Source organism: Ostrinia furnacalis, unplaced genomic scaffold, assembly GCF_004193835.3.
Source record: "Ostrinia furnacalis isolate ACB-3 unplaced genomic scaffold, ASM419383v2 OfSCF5665, whole genome shotgun sequence".
NCBI classification, from domain to species: Eukaryota; Metazoa; Arthropoda; class Insecta; order Lepidoptera; family Crambidae; genus Ostrinia; species Ostrinia furnacalis.
Genome location: NW_021135904.1, coordinates 56,020 through 76,710, shown reverse-complemented (window position 1 = coordinate 76,710; position 20,691 = coordinate 56,020). Strand labels below are relative to the sequence as shown.

The 20,691-nt window shown below is 40.4% G+C and overlaps 1 protein-coding gene and 2 non-coding genes across 8 annotated transcripts in view; 1 reads left to right on the top strand and 2 right to left on the bottom strand.

Annotated features, from left to right (window-relative positions):
* Positions 1-7,945: 7,945 nt before the first annotated feature.
* Positions 7,946-8,017, bottom strand: TRNAE-CUC (transfer RNA glutamic acid (anticodon CUC)). The gene has a single exon. It is a non-coding gene; the product is annotated as a tRNA-Glu (tRNA).
* A 196-nt stretch (positions 8,018-8,213) lies between these two features.
* Positions 8,214-8,285, bottom strand: TRNAE-CUC (transfer RNA glutamic acid (anticodon CUC)). The gene has a single exon. It is a non-coding gene; the product is annotated as a tRNA-Glu (tRNA).
* A 434-nt stretch (positions 8,286-8,719) lies between these two features.
* LOC114361387 (ephexin-1) overlaps positions 8,720-20,691 on the top strand; it is a 35,218-nt gene continuing 23,246 nt past the window's right edge. The window contains exons 1-5 of one of the 6 annotated variants that reach the window (XM_028316378.1): positions 8,720-8,836; positions 11,658-11,773; positions 12,824-13,000; positions 14,574-14,773; positions 19,457-19,577. In XM_028316378.1, coding sequence (XP_028172179.1) covers positions 12,897-13,000; positions 14,574-14,773; positions 19,457-19,577 — 425 coding nt within the window. In that variant the 5' untranslated portion in view covers positions 8,720-8,836; positions 11,658-11,773; positions 12,824-12,896. Of the gene's footprint in view, positions 8,837-8,982; positions 9,108-11,657; positions 11,774-12,823; positions 13,001-14,573; positions 14,774-17,574; positions 18,219-19,456; positions 19,578-20,691 lie in introns of those variants that run through there. The other 5 variants (XM_028316376.1, XM_028316374.1, XM_028316375.1 and 2 more) reach the window with 5 other exon arrangements.

Genomic DNA, 20,691 nt, shown 5'->3' with positions numbered 1-20,691 from the left:
AAAAAAAAAAAAAAAAAAGAACGGCTGAACCGATTTAGCTGAAAATTGTCAGGGAGGTAGTTTAGAGCCAGGAGAAGGACATAGGATACTTTTTATCCCGTTCGAAATAAATAAAAAGTCTGCTTATTTATTGCCATTAAGGCGGAACAAAGTTCGCCGGGTCAGCTAGTATCTATATGTTACGGCTAAAGATAGTTGTGAACATAAACTTAAGATTAGCCGGCTAAACTTAAGTTTATCTTCGAGAAGCAGCTAAAGTTCGATAACATGTTAGTTTGCGTCGTAATATACCATCTTTAGCCGGCTAATGTGCACATTAGCCAAAACGAAACGGCTAAAAATGTATTCGATGGGCGCGCCAGGCCGGCGGAGGGCTTAAGGGGGCGGTGAGGAGACAACGCGCTCGCAGTTTTATTTTGTAATTTTAAATACTTACAGAAGATTCAATTGTAATGAACAAATGGTTCCTTATTATTTTATTTGAATGATTAGGTAGATATTGTTTTAAGTGATTAATATTTTGTTATTGTAATAATTGTAATTTTGAAAGTGATTATTTTTTAACACGTTCCGCCGCGGTAACGGCATATACAGTAAAGGTGGAATTCATTCATATTATCGCAATACCGGTCTCGCCGTTTTCACGAAAATCAATCTAAAAATCACTACGGCAACAACCGTCGATTTTACATTAGTTTCATAGAGAGCAGACATGTTGTTGCAAAATATTGTGAACAACAGTACGGGTATAGGTGTACGAAACATTTGTATGAAGATTGTTAGTGTCATAGTGGACTGGAGTACAGCGTCGGAACGTGTTAATAAAGTTTTCGTGTCAAAATAGTAAACATTATTACATTGTTTCCTTTTCCATTTATGTAGGTATTCAAAATTACAATTATTACAATAACAAAATATTAATTACATAAAACAATATCTAGGTACCTAATCATTAAAATAAAGTAATAAGGAACCATTTGGTCATTACAGAATCTTCTGTAGGTAGGTATTTAAAATTACAAAATAAAACAAAATAAAACTTCTTCAGTGTTAATTACTTAAAACAATGTCTAGTCACAATTGTTAAATAATATGGAGCTAATCGTTGTCTCCCCACCGCCCCCTCAAGCCCTCCGCCGGCCTGGCGCGCCCATCGAATACATTTTTAGCCGTATCGTTTTGGCTAATGTGCACATTAGCCGGCTAAAGATGGAATATCATGACGCAAACTAACATGTTATCGAACTTTAGCTGCTTCTCGAAGCTAAACTTAAGTTTAGCCGGCTAATCTTAAGTTTATTTTCACACCTATCTTTAGCCGTAACATATATAAAAGAAAGTCGTGTTAGTTACTTCGCTTATAACTCAAGAACGGCTGAACCGATTTAGCTGAAAATTGTCAGGGAGGTAGTTTAGAGTCAGGAGAAGGACATAAGATACTTTTATCCCGTTCGAAATTAAAAAAAAGTCTGCTTATTTATTGCCATTAAGGCGGAACAAAGTTCGCCGGGTCAGCTAGTAAAACCTATAACGAAGGAAGTTGCAGTGTACTCAGCATTAACATAAAATAAAAAAATATTTGCATAAAATGCCTGTAAGACATTCAGGAAGTTGTAGTAATCAGTTTATTTATTGTCTAGTTAATTAGTGTCTAGAAACTGTTTTGACTTGTTATTATTGTTTTTGCTCCGTTTCCTCTGAGAGTGAAACTTGGAATAGTTTTTAATTTTCGTTTCACTCCGGACATGGTGAAGACAGCGCAGAAGTGCGCGGGCGCACGACGAGTCGGTTAAATAATAATTATTTATTTATTTCGAATCAGAATAATCCATATTTGTGTAAGTAACAATAAATTACTTAAAACTTAGGTTTAGACCAGCGGTTCCCAAACTTATTTTGTCTACTGCCCACTTTGAGAATAAATTCTTTTTAGCGCCCCCATTTGTAGTCGAGTGTCGAGTGCTCAGTCGGTGTCTAAGAGTCTAGCTCTTAGACACCGACTGTAAATGACGCCTTTAAATCCGACCTCTAGTAAATGACGCCTCCCAAGCCTCTACACAACGTCCCGATTTTTTTTTCTGGGTCTCTTACCGCCCCCCTTTAAGCCTGCAGCGCCCACAAGGGGGCGTTATCGCCCACTTTGGGAAAGACTGGTTTAGACCTATAAAGCTCGGTTAGTAAACAATAGAGTTTTGTCAATTTTTATTATAGAGATCTGAGAGTTGTATTAGCTCTCCGTTAGTGCTTTAAGAATGCTGTTATGACTATCTCTCACTCTTCTTAGCAGAGAAGCCGTTTTCTTGCGTATGATCGTTAAAGCACGCGTTATTCGGGCGTTCCTCTCGCGCTGAAGTTTTATGGTCAGCCACATATAGTGCACTTTTACTCACTTTCTACTTCGCTTCATGTCGATAAATGACCAGTTAGTAACTGCAATTTTTCTATATACCGTAGCTACCCTACATGTTTGTTAAGATATAATGAAAGACATAACTGCCTCACAATAGCAATAGAAAATCAAAAAGAAAGTTCGATCTCTTAGATACTGAGGCGTTAAGACAAAGAACTCGTTATTCTGAGTCTGATTAAACGATGTTCTTATCTAATAACAGATATCAATTAGATAGAAAAGAGTTATTGATAGTAAAAACGGCAATCACTTTGGAAACAACGAAATCTATAGAAATTGTTATTCCCGCAAGCCTTTCGCGTGTATATGTATACGACCTTCACCTTTTTACTCGTGTGATTAGTATCGAATCAATTTTTCGATTCATTTCAAATAGCATTCGACGAGTCATCACCTATTATATCGCCGAATCATTGACCATTTCGGCATTATTACTTCTTAATGAAGCTAATGTAGCAATGATATATGATATACTAACAATATATCATACGAATAGCAATATTGAAAATTAATTACCTGAGCTTAGTAAATCGAATAGCCAATTTAACCAAACGATGGGTTTTGCCAGTTAACTGGATGCAAATACGTTTCCGTTAATGGCTAATCAAGAGTTAAATGCAAATTAACAAATGCGGATTGTGGAGTTGGAAAATTAAGTTGTAGAACTGTAACGGACCAATGATTCCAGTGTATTTTGAAATTCTATTTACAGTAACTAATTGAAACGTAACTTTATGTGTTAATCAGACAAAAAAATAGTAGGAGGTTTCCTCAATACATCGCTCAGCATGATACAACTTATAAAAGTAAGTAAGTAGTACTTGCCTTTGGAAGTAATAGAGCTTTCGGCACTGTACTAATTAAATAAATATAAGTAAACAAATAGTTATATAAATTCTTAAAACCTCCCCAATACTTACAATGGTTTGTGTGAGCGTAGGGTGACTAAGTATAATGATGACGACGTTTATCATGATGTTTTCTGGCACAATGCACAATGCAATTTCAAGTGATAAATTGTTTGTAGATCTAAACTCAATTTGCTCAGGCACCGGTGTTTAATTATCTCTGACAATTTGAAGTTATAAGGCTGTAACGTACGTATCACTGTTCTGGTTACACCGGTGCAGGTTGCCGTCTTACAACTATCCGGTAAAAGTGCGCCATCCGTCATGGTGCTGATGTTATGTGCGCTAACCATTTAACCTACTGTGAAACGAAAACGAACGAACGAATTATGTAACGAACCTTGACATTTCGAGTTTCATTCGTCGCGGATGTTTGATACTATGATACATAATTAACGCGAGGGAAACTGTCAAAGAAGCGTTAACCTCTGTGACAGGATACGAGCCAGTTTTACCAGTTTTAGCTAAGATACAGCTATGATTTTAATTGCGATCATTTCCTACTACACCTTTTTGTGTGTCAAAGTCGCAAATTACTGGTATCTAAGTATATTAGAAGCTTTAGGCTCTCTAATACCTAGTGAAAAGCAAAATAATGTTATAAAAAATGCAAATTCAAATTACATAAAATAGGCAATAAATGTTATGTCAAAGTTATATTCACGCATGAATAAAGAATAAAATACAAGTCTAAAAATAAAATTAACATCTCAAAAAGGCACACTATACTGCTTTCACTTCCTTAACTAGTCAAGACCAACGTGTATTCTAAAACCTGCTCACATCAGACCACACCTTTGACCCTGTGACGACAGACATAACATCTGATGGTGACTTATTCAATTAATTTTATTTGTCTATTGTTTTCCGGCGAATATTCGTGTCACATTATGCGTTATTGCATTCTGCGTTCCAAAGTTATACTGTGGAATGTAAATTAGGTACAATAGCCATTATTATTTCTTTATGGCAGTCATAAGTCTGTTCTGTAAATATCAATTTGATGCTAAATATGGTAGGAACTTGACTCTCCAAGTTTTGGTAAGGAATATTATGTACCTACAATTGTACTTACAGCTAATATTGTCATTTTCAAGAACCAGAACATTTTCTTACTATCTTACTAACGAATATTGGGACCTATTTATCTTTGATCTCAGATTGTAATAATTTGCATTACAAGCTTGGGAAATTATAACGCATTGTGTCCCTTTAAAGGTTTGTGACTCAGGTGTAAACTGGCCGAAATATGATTCATTTGGTTTTGGACAAGGTCCAAACAATGTTCGACCAACACCTAAGAAAATATCTCTACATTGTATTTTTACATTCGTTTCAGCGTTAACGATTTATTGTGTAGCTTTTGACATAACTTGTCCCCAATCATTAGTTGAATTTAGTTAGCAAGTTGCTGGAATATTGACGCGTACCTACTTTAATGTGCAATCCTTCGGAACGGGTATAACTATTTAACGGAATTCTTAATAGGCATTTGATAAGTAGGTATACCTAAATTATCAGATACGTATCCTACTAACCACTTTCAAGTTTTTTACATTGTTAGTACAATAAATAAGTAATAAATCTAATTAAAAAGATGCTTAATAATATCGCAATCTGTTCTGATTAGATTTTTAAATTTTAGTGGTACATAGGTACGAGTATATGAATTTCGAAATCTACTTTCAATCCGCGCCAGCTGCGATCTGAATTAACTGCTACAGTTCTTGCCATACCTATGTATTCCTATAAGTACCTATTTCGTTAAACCATTACGACGTAGTGTATACAGACCTAGCTGCATGCCAGTATCCACCAATGAACATCCATGGTCTTTTCAATAGGACTCAAATGTCCAGCGCCCCCATTAGGAAGAAACACAGCCCTGCTGATAATGATGATGATGCTTCTAAAGTGCCAACTAACCAATACCTATCTCTTGAATAACAGCGTCATATTCTGGGTTTTACTACTCCAGAGCATGACACATGCGGAGCGGTGGCCATTTTTGGTTCTAACTGTCTTGCACTTACATAACTGTGTTATATATTTTTTAAGTTGGAACCAAAATAAATGTTTTTCTTTCTCTCTTCCCTCCAGAGTGCGACAGCAGCGACTCGGGGCACCTGTACGAGTCGCTGGAGCCGGCGCCGGCGCAGCCACCCACCCCCGCGCCCCCCACCCCTATCGACGACGACTTTGATTCGTTCGACAGCGACACCGACTCGGATGAACATGATAAGGTAAGCCGCGACGAGCAACGGAGGCGTTTGAAAATAGCGCTAGTAAGAATGTATGGGAAAACGTCACTTTTGAAGTTAGCAAACGTGTCCTTCTTGTTCTTCTTCCTAGCAAACTTTAGCATGTTTTCGGCGGTTTCCATGGCGATCGCCATTTTGCTAACAATTTCTAACAGGCGCTATATTCGGCCAAACGCCTCTATTGAGTGTTTTCTACACTAGAAATAGTTTATTTGCACACAAAATGATTAAAATGACATAAAAAGAAAAAATCTATTTACCTAAACCAAAAAGTGTGCTTACAAGGTCCCTAACTCAGCATAAGTCGGAACTGACCATAGATAAATCCATAGAGATATAAAGAGATGCCAAATAAAGCGCTGAGTTCAAAACTCAAAGTAATCAAAATATGTACTAATTATCCACTGCGGTATCAGTAGGTACTAAACGTTCGAATAATCTTTAGTGTAGTAAAAGCAATGTAAACTATTTACACTATGACGTCGCTGCTGTCATCATTGCTTTCACGAGCAATGTGTTCTGTTTTTGGGCATATTGCTGCGACATCGGCCCCGCCCCCTTGTCACATCTCCCTTTAGTTTCTGTGATCTGTGGATAAATCTAAGGAGCTGAGTATAATATCAGATGCTGATTTTCAGCTACAGTTTGGAACTACTGAACCGATTTTAAACAGTAGAATACTTACATATCTAAATATATAAAAGGAGAAAATGACTGACTGACATATCAACGCACAGCCTAAACGGCTAAACGTAGGCACTTGAAATTTGGAAGGGACGTAGCTTAGGTACCGTAGAGGTGCACTAAGAAAGGAATTCCCGAAATTCCCACGGGAACGGGAGTTAGCGGGAAAAAACATTTGAAGGGGGTAAAACGGGATCCACACGTACGAAGTCGCGGGCGGCCGCTAGTATATTATACAGACCGAAATTATTGAGATTTGTAATCTCTTATCCGCATGACTTCACATCGAGCGAAAAAACAAAATTGTAATAAATGTGATTAAACCAATGAGTATATATGTATATCATTGTACGTATACATAATAACATAATTCAAGAAGATTTATTGTGTCAATTAGAAAAAAATAAAAAACACGCTTAAATAATGTTAATGAAAAATTAGTTATTTAATACAATTACAGATACTTACTTATTTTATTGTATGAAACAATAACAGGTATATTTATGTAGCTTAACTTTATATTTTGCCAGACCAATGCAATAACGATGCAAGTTTGTAAACAACAAAAACAATTTGCAATAGTTCGTAGACTTTAAACTTGGTTTAACCGATTAAATCGTTACTTCTGGGCCTAAACATTTTGTCAAGAACAAAGTATTCTACAAACACTATCTCTTTCTGATTGATTTTGATCCTTATGTCCATACTAGCTTTCCGCCCGCGGCTTCGCCCGCGTGGAATTTTGTCTGTCACAGAATAACTTTATCACGCGCGTTCCTGTTTCAAAAACCGGGATAAAAACTATCCTATGTCCTTTCCCGGGACTCAAACTATCTCTATACCAAATTTCATCAAAATCGGTTCAGTTGTTTAGGCGTGAAAGCGAAATAGACAGGCAGACTTTCGCATTTATAATATTAGTATAGATTATAATATCTTAACTGTCTTTTTCAGTCGTCGCCGCAAGCCCCGCCCTTACCCGCCTCCCGTCTGCCCTCGCCGCCCAGCGGAGGGCAGTACACACTGACTAAGATCGCCAGCGCCGCCCAGCGGAAGATGAGGCAGATCAAGCGCAACCTCACCAAGCGATATAGTGGTGGGTATCAAAAATTGGTGGCTTTAGAGCGAAAATAGCAGGGGTCAGACTGAAATTGGAGATAGATTAGACCAGGGATCTCCAAACTACGGCCCGCGGGCCATATGCGGCCCACCACTGCCATCAATTCGGCCCGCGACATCTTAAGATTTAGCCTATGTTTGCATAGGTGGGCAGAAAAGTTAAAAATGTTATGTCCCTTGCAACATACCGAAAAAAAATTATGGCAAGGCTTCAAAGTTTGGAGACCCTTGGATTAGACCATTCAGTTAAACGTAACTTAGCTGTTTTAAAAATAAAATATTAATAAACTGTACATACAACTTTTACTCCAATGTCATGTCAGTCTGGTAGTGTCACAGAATAAATAATGGTAGTGTGCTATTTTGGGTCAACCTGGGAGCTTCGCTCTTCGCACCATCTCTCTAGTGACTGACAGTGTATCGCTATTATGGTAGCTATTTTTGTAACTGGAATACGTCAGTGTATCTTGGTTTTAGAGGTGTGATAGATAGAGCTTACAGAATGTCTTTTGAGCTTCCAAATAACTAGCCGTAAAACAAAAATAAAAATAATCAAAAAAGTATTCCGATACCGGGAATCGAACCCGAGCCTCCTGGGTGAGAGCCAGGTATCCTAGCCACTAGACCATATCGGATATTGAGGTTGGGAGCGAAATTATTAAAGTGTCTAGTTTTTGCATGAAATCTCAAAATGTTTTTCAATATTATTAAATTGTTTTCATTATTTTTTTTTATTTTTAATAAAAACAAACGTAACGGGAGCAACCAGCAAACGTGATTCTCGACGCTTTATTAGCAATTCATAACAAAAAATATGAAGTAAAAAGGTTATTCCGATACCGGGAATCGAACCCGAGCCTCCTGGGTGAGAGCCAGGTATCCTAGCCACTAGACCATATCGGATCTTGGTAAAGACGTTTAAAAATAAGAAGGTTTTGGGATTCAAATCTTTGAACTATGTATATTTATATTTCTATAATCTTTTTATAAATTAAATAGTCGCAAAGTATTTTTTTTTCACAAGATAACAAGAACAAGACTGCCAAATAAATATTTCTAAAACCACAAAGATCGGAATTAAATTCATTCTCTTTTAAAAAAACTTTAGTAATTTTAAAATTCTCAACAGTGGCAATGGACGGCAAGCCGTTCAGCAAGACAGCAGCCTCCCAAAACGGCATCTACGATACGCCCAAGACCAAAGTCAAGGCGCCAATCTACGCCAACTGCGAGCGGCCTGAGATCCAGCACCCCTACAGCAACCTGCAGTTCAACGACACCCGCCCCGTCCTCAAGACTGACCGCAACGGATTCAAGGTAAGAACTAGACTCAAGACCAAAGCCAAGGCGCCATCTACGCCAACTGCGAGCGGCCTGAGATCCAGCACCCCTACAGCAACCTGCAGTTCAACGACACCCGCCCCGTCCTCAAGACTGACCGCAACGGATTCAAGGTAAGATCTAGACTCAAGACCAAAGCCAAGGCGCCATCTACGCCCGCGAGCGGCCTGAGATACAGCACCCCTACAGCAACCTGCAGTTCAACGATACCCGCCCCGTGCTCAAGACTGACCGCAACGGATTCAAGGTAAGATCTAAACTCAAGACCAAAGTTAAGGCGCCATCTACGCCAACTGCGAGCGGCCTGAGATCCAGCACCCCTACAGCAACCTGCAGTTCAACGATACCCGCCCCGTGCTCAAGACTGACCGCAACGGATTCAAGGTAAACACAAGCGGTAACTGGTCATCACCATCAGGTCGTTTAGTCTGCACTGCAGGGTGACGACTTTTTGTAGTTTATCAGAGAATGATTTGGCCTATGGTCCCCTCGCTGGCCACACGGGTTAGGGAGGTCTGGTGTTCGCATATTTCTCCTTTAGGGCCTTTCCTAAAACTCGCGTGGGTGCACAGAGCGGGTGCCTGTGGCGGGCACCTGCCTGCCCACCTATCTGCCCACCTATTTAATGCATGTTTTAGCGGATCCCGCACGAGTTTTAGTGGACGCCCTCATTCCCTCTTGCGACATCCACGAGAAGAATAGGGGTGGTCTAATATGACAAAGTAGAATATACTCTGCTCGAACTTCTCAGCACTTGCCAAATGTTTGTTTCTCGAAACGTTGGTAGGGTAAAAATTTATGGGTCATGTAAAAGCTTCTTCAGCTGAAGAACAACAAGGCACCGGGTGATGATGGAATCACGGCTGAGCTTTTGAAGGCAGGTGGAACGCCGGGCTCTTCAGAAGCTGTTCAATTCCGTCATCCTCGAAGGGAAAACGCCTACGACATGGCACAGAAGTGTGGTGGTACTCTTCTTCAAAAAAGGTGACAAAACCTTATTGAGGAATTATAGACCCATCTCACTTCTGAGCCATGTCTACAAGCTGTTTTCAAGAGTCATTACGAATCGTCTCGCTCGCAGGCTCGACGACTTCCAGCCTCCCGAACAAGCCGGTTTCCGAAAAGGCTTTAGTACCATAGACCACATACATACGCTAAGGCAGATTATACAGAAGACCGAGGAGTATAATCAACCACTTTGCCTGGCGTTTGTGGATTATGAGAAAGCCTTCGATTCGGTCGAGACCTGGGCAGTGCTACAGTCTCTCCAAAGGTGCCAAATTGACTATCGATATATCGAAGTGTTGAGGGATTTGTACAAAAACGCCACAATGTCGGTCCGCCTCCAGGATCGGGATTCGAAACCTATCCAGTTGCAGCGAGGGGTAAGACAGGGAGACGTCATATCTCCAAAACTGTTTACCACCGCCCTGGAAGATGTCTTCAAGCTTCTGGACTGGAACGGATTTGGCATAAATATCAACGGCGAGTACATCACCCACCTTCGATTCGCGGACGATATCGTAGTCATGGCTGAGACCTTGGAGGATCTAGGCACAATGCTCGATGGCCTCAGTAGAGCCTCTCAACAAGTGGGCCTCAGAATGAACATGGACAAGACAAAAATCATGTCTAATGTCCGTGTTGCACCCACTCCTCTGAAGGTTGGACAGACAGACAGACAGACAGACAGACAAAAATTTTACTGATTGCATTTTTGGCATCAGTATCGATCACTAATCACCCCCTGATAGTTATTTTGAAAATATATTTGATGTACAGAATTGACCTCTCTACAGATTTATTATATGAATAGAAGATTAGTAAATACCTACTTATTATTTTACTTTATTTTAGTATTGTAATAAATTTTTTACAGTTTGTTTATCTCAATTTGTGTATCTCAGTATTTTTCGATAGTATCCCATCACCACGATCTAGTCTCGGGCCTCGGGATTGCTATCAGCCACCCGGGCCCTTCCGGCCCAGTCCGACCCTGGGCAGCGTTCGGGAAGCTTCGCCATATACTCATGTCCGAAATACCGCAGTGTCTCAAGACGAAAGTCTTCGAGCAGTGTGTGTTGCCAGTGTTGACATATGGATCCGAAACGTGGTCGCTTACTATGGGCCTCATAAGAAGGCTCAAGGTCACCCAAAGGGCGATGGAGCGGGCTATGCTCGGAGTTTCCCTGCGTGATCGAATCAGAAATGAGGAGATCCGTAGGAGAACCAAAGTAACCGACATAGCTCGCAGAATTGCTAAAATCAAGTGGCAGTGGGCGGGGCACATAGCTCGTAGAGACGATGGCCGTTGGGGCAGGAAAGTTCTCGAGTGGCGACCACGGGCTGGAAAACGTAGCGTGGGCAGGCCTCCTACTAGGTGGACCGACGATCTGGTAAAGGTCGCGGGAAGAGCCTGGATGCGGGCAGCGCAGGACCGTTCATTGTGGAAAACCTTGGGGGAGGCCTTTGTCCAGCAGTGGACGTCATTTGGCTGAAACGAAAATCAGAAATGAGGAGATCCGTAGGAGAACCAAAGTAACCGACATAGCTCGCAGAATTGCTAAAATCAAGTGGCAGTGGGCGGGGCACATAGCTCGTAGAGACGATGGCCGTTGGGGCAGGAAAGTTCTCGAGTGGCGACCACGGGCTGGAAAACGTAGCGTGGGCAGGCCTCCTACTAGGTGGACCGACGATCTGGTAAAGGTCGCGGGAAGAGCCTGGATGCGGGCAGCGCAGGACCGTTCATTGTGGAAAACCTTGGGGGAGGCCTTTGTCCAGCAGTGGACGTCATTTGGCTGAAACGAACGAAAAGCTTCTTAGGGGCAACATAGTAGCAGTTAAAGTTTTAAGGGTAAAGTTTTTTTTCCCTTAAAAATGAGTGTTAGTCTACTACACCTACTAATAAAATTATTTTTCACCATTTCTTTGAAGGAGGAGCTCAAGACTGCCGTAACGGAGAAGAGACTGAGCAACGGTGACGTCCCGCCCCCGTTGCCCGACAAACCGCCGCCGGAGAAACCGACCACGCCCACTACAGAGAATGCCGTGTAAGTTATATATGTCTTTTTACCGCAATAATTTCATTTAGAGGTGCCTGGATGCGGGCAGCGCAACACCGGTCTTTGTGGAAAATCTTGGTCGAGGCCTTTGTCCATTGTGACGTCTTTCGGGTGAAACGAACGAATGAATTTTATTTCTGTGATTTAAGTAGTCTGCAGGAGGACTACGCTTTCTAATTCAGTTATGATTGATCTAGAAAATACTGTTACTTTAGTTCTTATTGAAGATTAAATTATCTGATAGATAAATCATTGAAAGTGAACTAAATTATAAATAACTTGAAAAAGTCGAACTGTCTAAGAAAGTGAACTAATTGCTAAATACATATTAAAATTAAATTATGAAGAGAAATCATACATGAAAGCAATTAGTGTTTTCTTAAAATTTATAATTTAATAAGTGAAAATAGCCTGGCGACGTTTGTATAAGGCCGCCGCTGCATCTTTTGTGTCCTAAGTTATTCACATTTAACATGCTGGATCCGATCACCGTATCATTCGTATCGTATCATGTTATGGACCTCTTTATTTTACTCCATTGATCATGCATCTAATTGGCAACAGTTTAACTTAAGTATCTTCATTGATGATCAGTCAAACTCCGACTCGACATGGGTCGGGGCGTATCGTACCGTGTCAGAGTCGCGTCAGAGTACCGGCGTATTTAACTAGACGTTAAGTTTCCACCAAAAGGAGATCAAACGAGAGGATATGTGTGTTTTGAATAAGCAATCAGATCAAAACACTTGTCTCCTCCGCTCCGCTTTGGTGAAAACCAGACTAAGAGCCTCGTTCACCATGTCACGAGTAATATCAAGTAGGCTATTCGTTGTGTAAAGTCAATTTATCGAATTTCACCATCTTTGAATAACGCTTAAATATGTACTTCTTATTTTACTTGCTAAGTAGTTGTTATCAGGAAGTAACTAATTGGAACTGTACTCGGAGATCGTGAAAGAGGCCCTTAATGAAATACGTCAGTGATTGGATCGAGTAAATTTTACACAGGAGACGTCTTTATTATTTTTGTTGTTACAGCAAAAAGGACAGTGGCACGCTCTCGCGCAAGGCTTATTTCTCGTTCAAGTCGCGCTTCCGTCGCGCCACGTCCATGGCGGTGGACATCAACGCCGACGTGCCGAGTGCCCTCAAGATCACCAACTCCACCTTCTACCTCACGGATTCTATGGACGGCGACTCCGGATTTAGCAACTGGTGCGTGTTATAAGATAGGAGTAGCCTGAAATGAACGGCAATGACACAGATTAGGGTTACATTCGCTCACTTTTTAGTGCCACTAGACTTTTTAGTGTAACAGAACCTTCTCGACAGTGGCACCATCTGCTGAGCTCTAATATCTAGTAGATCTAACCACCAACCTCAGTTTGGGGGGGCTCAACTAAAACGAAACTTCTGGAGGTAGAAAGAACGCAAAGACGGTTACTTAAAGTAATGTACTCTCTGCCTTTCAGACACTCTACTGAAGAACTTTATAAACACGGAGATCTCCTTTCTATAAGAAAACTATATATATTAGCTGCCATATTGAAAATACATAAAAGTATAGGTATACTATGACCCTAAAATTAATAACAAAAGAAGAAAGGACAAAGCTGCTCCTACTATTCCTTCCAAAACAGCCTTTGCTAGCAGGCAATTCACTAGACAAGCTGGTTTCTTGTACAATAAAATTAACAAAAAACTGAGCATTTATCCGCTTACATCTCACTCTTGTAAAGAGAAACTTACACTCTGGTTAAAATCGCTTAGCTATTTGGATACCGAAACACTTTTAAAAAATAATATATAAAATTTATCAAAATACCTGAAAGCTAAAAAAAAGGCATATAAAAACGTAAAATCACTCTCTATCATAACTTAACATAATACAAAATAACACACACACACACACACGCATACACACACACACACACACACTTACAAACACCATATTTTCTAATTCACCTTATATTTTTTCTTTACCTTCTACTTCAAGTTTGTAATCTAATTAATAACCATTTTGTTTTTTTTGTTTGTTAAACTTACCCAAAACTAGCACTGTCTGAATGGGCGGTGACTACCTGATACAGGTATACTTTTACTTACTAGGTATGTCACCACAATTTTTGTAAAAGTTGGTTTGTTAACGAATAAAACATTTTTGATTTGATTTTTTTGAACCCTGGTGCTTCGATTGCTGAACTCCAAATTCAGTCAGGAGTTGCAGACGCCACTATAGCAACCTAAAGGTCGCCATAGTTATAGTGTGGTGTATACCTCATCTGCTTCCCACTGAATGAGGTTAATCCTGATTTCAAAACTCCTTACTCCTAAGTTTTTCTGATTAATTTCGTTGCGGGTGCAATGACAGTAACTTTCCTCCGGGGCAAACTTAACTTCACTGACAACCTTTACTGGTTGGGTTTTTATTACCAGTCAAACTGTAGTTCCTGGTTACATAGAAGATGAGACTTAAGATAGTAGTGGTGAGAATTAGAGGTGGGAATAATCCCGTGACCGAACTCCAGTGTCAGTTGGGACTTGTGAATACCACCATATCAACCTCATCATTATCATTTCAGCCATAGGATAGGACGTCCACTGCTGAACATAGGCCTTCCCCAATGCTTTCCATGTTGATCGATCCATATCAACCTACCACTATGGATTAGTGGATATTATACTATATTCTCTGGATTTAGTTGTACGTTCTTTTTAATTGTCCTAGGGCTAGAGTTAGGTTAGGATACTTAGTGTTTATCAAATTGTAACCCTTATCTCCGTTCAGCAGCGACAACGGGCAAGCGGGCAGCACAGAGACACTCTCTCCAGGCAGCGCAGGCCGCCGCCGCGACGGTACGCGGGAGCCCGAGTTGGGGCGGCGACCGCGCGCGTGGGCGGAATCCACACCCTGCCTAGCGCTCGAGCGGCCGACCGCGCCGCCGCCGCCGCCGCCGACCGCGACCGATCTTAGCGCTGTCAACGAAGGTAACGCGCAGGCGTCAACTGGACACTACACAAACAAATATAAACTTTCCCTCTCTTCTAATAAAGCTGCTGTTCTATTAAACGAAAATCTTTAGAGCGCTTTCACATTTAAGATCTCTACCCATTACACCGTATCATACCATGACCGTACTAGGAACGTGTGAGGCACGAAAAGCAACACGATACGCTCTTCTATGCCCACTGAACGGATCGACGGCGTTCTGTGCAAGATTTATTGACGCTCCATCCACGCGACGGTATTGGTCGGTGACGGAACGGTCTACTGGGAACAGTGTCATACGTTTCAATACAAATAATATTTATTTGCCTGACACGTTCCTAGCACGGTCATGGTATGATACGTTGTGGTGGGTAGAGACCTTTAGGCGATTTAGCAGCGCGACAGACGTGCTGCCGAAAATTTCATACTATGTGACAGCGGATGCATCCCTTCACATTATGAAAACGCTGCCGCACTGCAGTCGCGCTACTAATGCCCTAATGTGAAAGCGCTCTTAATCTCTTATAAATTTTCCAAATTAGCAGATAGGATAGGAAGATTCCACACTCCACAGGTTAAGTATGTTCCAGCGGTAGTGGAGTGATGTGGGATAAACAGTTGCCAAGCAACATTGGTTAAATATTTCCTTTCAAAATTATTGTAAACCAAATTGGTACTTAACTATAGTGTTTTTCGAATAAATAACTTTATTAATTACAAAGTGGCGTGTTTTCTTATTACAACATCCAACCATCAGCCATTCATTGGCACCCTACGGATTTCTACAGGTTAACATGTGACGTAACAGAACTGTCAGTATACGGTATACATGTCTGAACATCGATGTTACATACAATGTTTAACACACCCTTCCACATCGCTTGACTACTGTCAAAACATACTCAGATAAGCGCTATAACATGCCTTAACTTATCGCCCTCTATCAATACAAAACCATCAATAAACATCTGATTGCTAAACCAAATATTAAAATAAAATAATTTTACATTTCAATAAGACCAGCCACATCAACCAACAAAAGAACAACAGACGTTAAAGCTGATAGACCAAAATCCGTTGAAATCTATAACAGTTTAGTGTTTTTACCTTACCTTTACTAACACGTAACTCCTCCTATGTTCTACAATTAATTTCGTTGCGTATCCAATGACAGTTTAACTTTCCCCCGGAACAAACTTGACCTTCACTGGTTGGGTTTTCATTGGCGGTCAAGCTGTACATCCTGGCTACACAGGAGTTGCAGCGGTGGGAATGAGAGGTGGGAATAGTCCCGTTTTACCTTTACTAACAGCAGAGTTTATACTAATTTCATTTATTTAGACAATTATATTTTTATTTTGTAGGCCTTTAATCTTAAAGTCGTGTTAATAACATTACTGTATAACCTTGCGAACCATGGCGTGACCATAAAACAGCATTTATAAACTGCGCGCCTCGCGGCTAACGGCCTTGCATTGTGAGATACAATTAAGAAAATCATGCAGTCAATTTTACGCAGAAAAAACGGTTGTAGAATTTCCTATGTCTATAGCTATACCTTAGATTAATAAAGCCTTTTTAATCTATGAGCTCACACATTTTTATCGCATTTAATTCTGCCGTCCTTTTTAAAGAAACCCTCATTGCATTTTTGTGACAAAAATATTTAGAAACCTATTTACTAACATAACCGTAAGATATTATTATGTATGTTTAATAAGTAAACTCTTATTCGCAATATTAGTATTCGTTGAAACTTCATAATCCCGCTCTATATCTAGAGTAGAAAACTCTGAAAACTTATGTATGTGTTTTAAAATGCACTATAACTATTTCAGTTGACGTCTGTCCGTAACGTGTAGAATTTAATACAATAGTTAACTTGAAAGTTAACTTGACTTTAAAATAGAGAGCAGACAGAACGAAGACAGCGCTAACGGAGGTCAGTGCAACTCCGCTTGGTTATAAACGCCTGTTTTAACCCGTAAAACTCTAATTATTACAAAAAAACATCGGTAAACACACAAAATAAACAAACAAGATTGACAACTGTAAATACCTCATCTGATTTACAATTGAATTTGATTTTACAGAAACTCTGAAATGCTTTCTCAGCTGAATCTGAATTACTTCCTATCTATCCCTCGATTTATTCTTTGGCTTATTTTGTTTAGTTATTTATTGGTATGGGATTAGATAACGCTCAATTCAAGAATATGTTTTATTAGTAGACCATTAGGTAGATAAAGAAACATTTTAGGTATACCTAACCTATGTGTAGAACTGTAGAGATTATTTACCTAATCTTCAATGCCTAACTTCTATAAGAAATACTGATTGATAAGTTTCTCGGGATGTGTAAGAATAGGTCCATCAATATCACAACTCGTGTTATTTATATGGAAATACTTGAGCATACGCAGCATAATGTAAAACTAGCTGGACCTGTTATCACAACATGACCCTATAAATCTTAGTATCAATACGCAGATAGTTGCGATATTGCCATAAATATAACTTAGACTTAACATCGAAGTCATATTTTGTATTTATTGTGGGTTTTTCGTTATGTTTTCCTAACTCTACAATCGTACCTATGTGGTTAACGTGTCCCGATTTCAAAAAACTAATTTATGGATACCTACGAGGACTAAATTTCCTTATTTTGTTAGCTCTTCTCTTCATAAAGTTTTCCTTAATTCGAAATTTCTAGGTAACACACAAAATACCCCGGTAAAATCAGAGTTACATTACTCCTTCTCTAAAATGAAATATGAGAGAGACAGAGACATTTTTATCAATTGGTACCTTTATGTCTGCTGTAGGTAATCTACAACGGCATTAAAGGGGTTAATATCTAGTCCAAAGTTCTCAAAGTGCTAGGTCGAGTAATGTGGGCAAACAACTATCTTGTAGACTAGTAGGCGAATGGCTTGCGATCAGTCTTATGTCATAGGACCATAATTATTTAATTATATCTCTTTAGGTCCAATTAAGATGAGTTGTTTACAATTTGTGTGTTTGCCTTTTCCTTATAGTACAGATCAGTTTCGACCAAGCGGAGGTTTGTGGTTGTGGTGCGACGCAAAAACTTCACGTGAATGTCTAGCTTGCACTGTCTTTGTTTCCATGTTTTCGTTCTTTACACACACTTTATTACTGGTTATGGCTTCTAATTAAATGTTTATTTCCGCGATTTGTTATTAATATGATTTCATCATTCAATCGCCATTACAGATTCATGAAAAATGCATTTGAATTAACAGAATGCAATCAATGTGCCTACAGCGCGCAGACTGGTTTGCGCTCGCGTCATTTTGCAATAGTTTCTTAGTAATCCGTTGGCGGAGACACGCTACGCTCGTGCCGGCCTTCGAGCGATTCTCTCGTTAGCAATCCGCGTTTTATAATTTTTATTGTTATGTGCCGTCTGCTCTATGCGTCGTGAGTTTCCTTATCTTTCGAGTCACTGTGCATGAACACAATTATTATTAAGCTTCTGCAATATCTTCACCGCACTCTTTGTAACAATTACTCAAATCAACAGAGCAATAATCTCATGTGTTTTCATTGTTTATTGGGCGTAAATCTCATCGACTAAACACTAGTTGGCGTGAGAATTGGTAATCGTGTTAATTCCACACGAATCGAGAATCACGATTAATCGAGTTATGTTTTTGCATCAAGTGTTTCCTCCTGTCATATTGTTGAACATGTGTGTTAGAAATAAAAACATTATGCATTTACAAAATTATACACAATGCTGAATATATTTTCATCAATATTTCTTTCAAAAACTTACTGAAATACCTACTTGATTGTTAATCATTTAAATTGCGATTTGCGCTTGCAAAATATTGTTTTGCAGTTTTATCAACATTTCAACTTTATGTTTTCTAATCAAACACTGCACAAGCATGTTTTTATGTTTTCATGTGTTTACCAAATACGTAACCACTATCGAGGAACTTATATCAACTACCATCCAACAGTAACTCTCACTCCATCCTAATTCATTGTTCTAATCACACTGCAATTCAAGATATTTACCTAATTGTTTTTCCGTTAATACAGTCTTCACCAGCTCATGTGATACTCTTTCCTCGATAGTTAAACCCAACCCACATCAACTGCAACAATACGTATCCAAAAGTTCATCCTTAAGTCAAGCGGGTTTTCCACCACGAGCGAAGCGAGCCAATTAATGACTCCGTTCACCGCTGCAATACAAAAATGCATAAAATACATCTGTTTCCACCAACAACGAGTCGAGTGAAAATGACAAAGAGGGCAAAAAGAGTAAAAAATGAGTTCGCTCATCAAATCAATAGTCCCGAACTCTTTATCGGTGGAAAAGCAATCCTATTTATGTACCTGCAAACCGCTCCACTAGACACCCTTAGTTCAATCCTCTTTGGCGGTGGAAAACGGGCTTTAGTGACTTAAGTTCATAGCAGACTTATCAACTCGGAAAGGGATCAACACCGTATAGCCTTTCGCGCGCTGTCAAACGTGATAAGTGTGCGTTGCAGTATGGAGTTCCATACAAAGAATACTGACCGTCTCGAGCTGATACGGTTACGATCCCTTTTCGAGTTCATAAATGTGCGATGACCTTCAAGATACATATTGTTGCAGCTGATTGCCGAGTCATATAGTAACATGTTGTTATGTCTGCGCAGAACTAAAGCGCCTGCTGCCGACGCTGTCGCGCAAAGACAAGAGCCCGCGCACACGCACCTCGTGGTACGCGGAGTGCGGCGCCAGCGACACCGCCTCCGTAAACACCTCTAATACCTGCTGGTAAGTGCTATAATTGCATGGCATTCAAATTAGATCTAAGGCCGGCAATACACGGACAGCTCGAGCAGTTAGTCAGTGATCAACATACACGGACCGCTCTTGCAGTCAAGAGTCAACAGCTTGAAGCTGCCAGTGATAACTGCTCGAGCAGTTGGTATTAACTGCTCAACAAATCACAAGCGCGCGCGCCGTGGAATGAAGAAAGTGGGCGGAGGTAACTGTTCGAGAGCTGTCGACAGCTCGAGCAGTCAGTGTATGGCTGGCGACTGCTTGACCGCACGATGAAAATTCACCGTGCTGTCAACCGCCCGAATCAGTTGCCACTGCTCGAGCGGTTCGTGTATGTGCGTCCATAGAACTCTACAGTTCACTGTGCAGTCGCAGCTTGAAGCTGTCGACCCTGACTGCCTCAAGCGGTCCGTGTATTGCCGGCCTAAGGAGTGTCTTTATTCACAGCTCTGTCAGAATCAGACAGTTTACAGCAAGGCTGCTCAAACTTTTGAAGAGTCGGGCCAAACGGTGGGTTCAGTGGTTAACGACGGGCCACTTACATAATTTCCTATCTTAGTTACCCTCAGGACAAGCGCAATAAAAACTCAATTATTAAAAGATCAAATCATACTTGCGCAGGCCACTTAAATTCTATCGCGGGCCACGGGGTTAAGCAGCCTTGACAGGAAAACGATGTCAAAAAGTAGTGCAAAATAGTAGAATAACAGTGTTTCTTCTACGTAGAAACATACTTTTCAAAGTGCACCTTCTTACGCAGAAACAATGGAACATCAATAAAGGTTCGGCCAAACCAACGCGATCACACGTGATCAGCCTGCGTGCAGCGATGGCGACCAGACTTAAGGTTCGGACAAACCAACGCGTGCAGCGATGGCGATGGCGATGGCGACCACTGCGCGTGCAAAAGTTGTTTCACACTGCCGCGACCGCGATGGCGATCACTGCGCGTGCAGGTTGTCACTGTCACCACAACTGTCACGCATATTGTCAATCACGCCTATTCGGCAAAATGGAAACTGAATTATTAATTGTTTGGAGCTTTTGATGCAATTGAGACAGTGGAAACACTTTTTCTCTCAAGTTTATTCAGGCGGCCTATTTA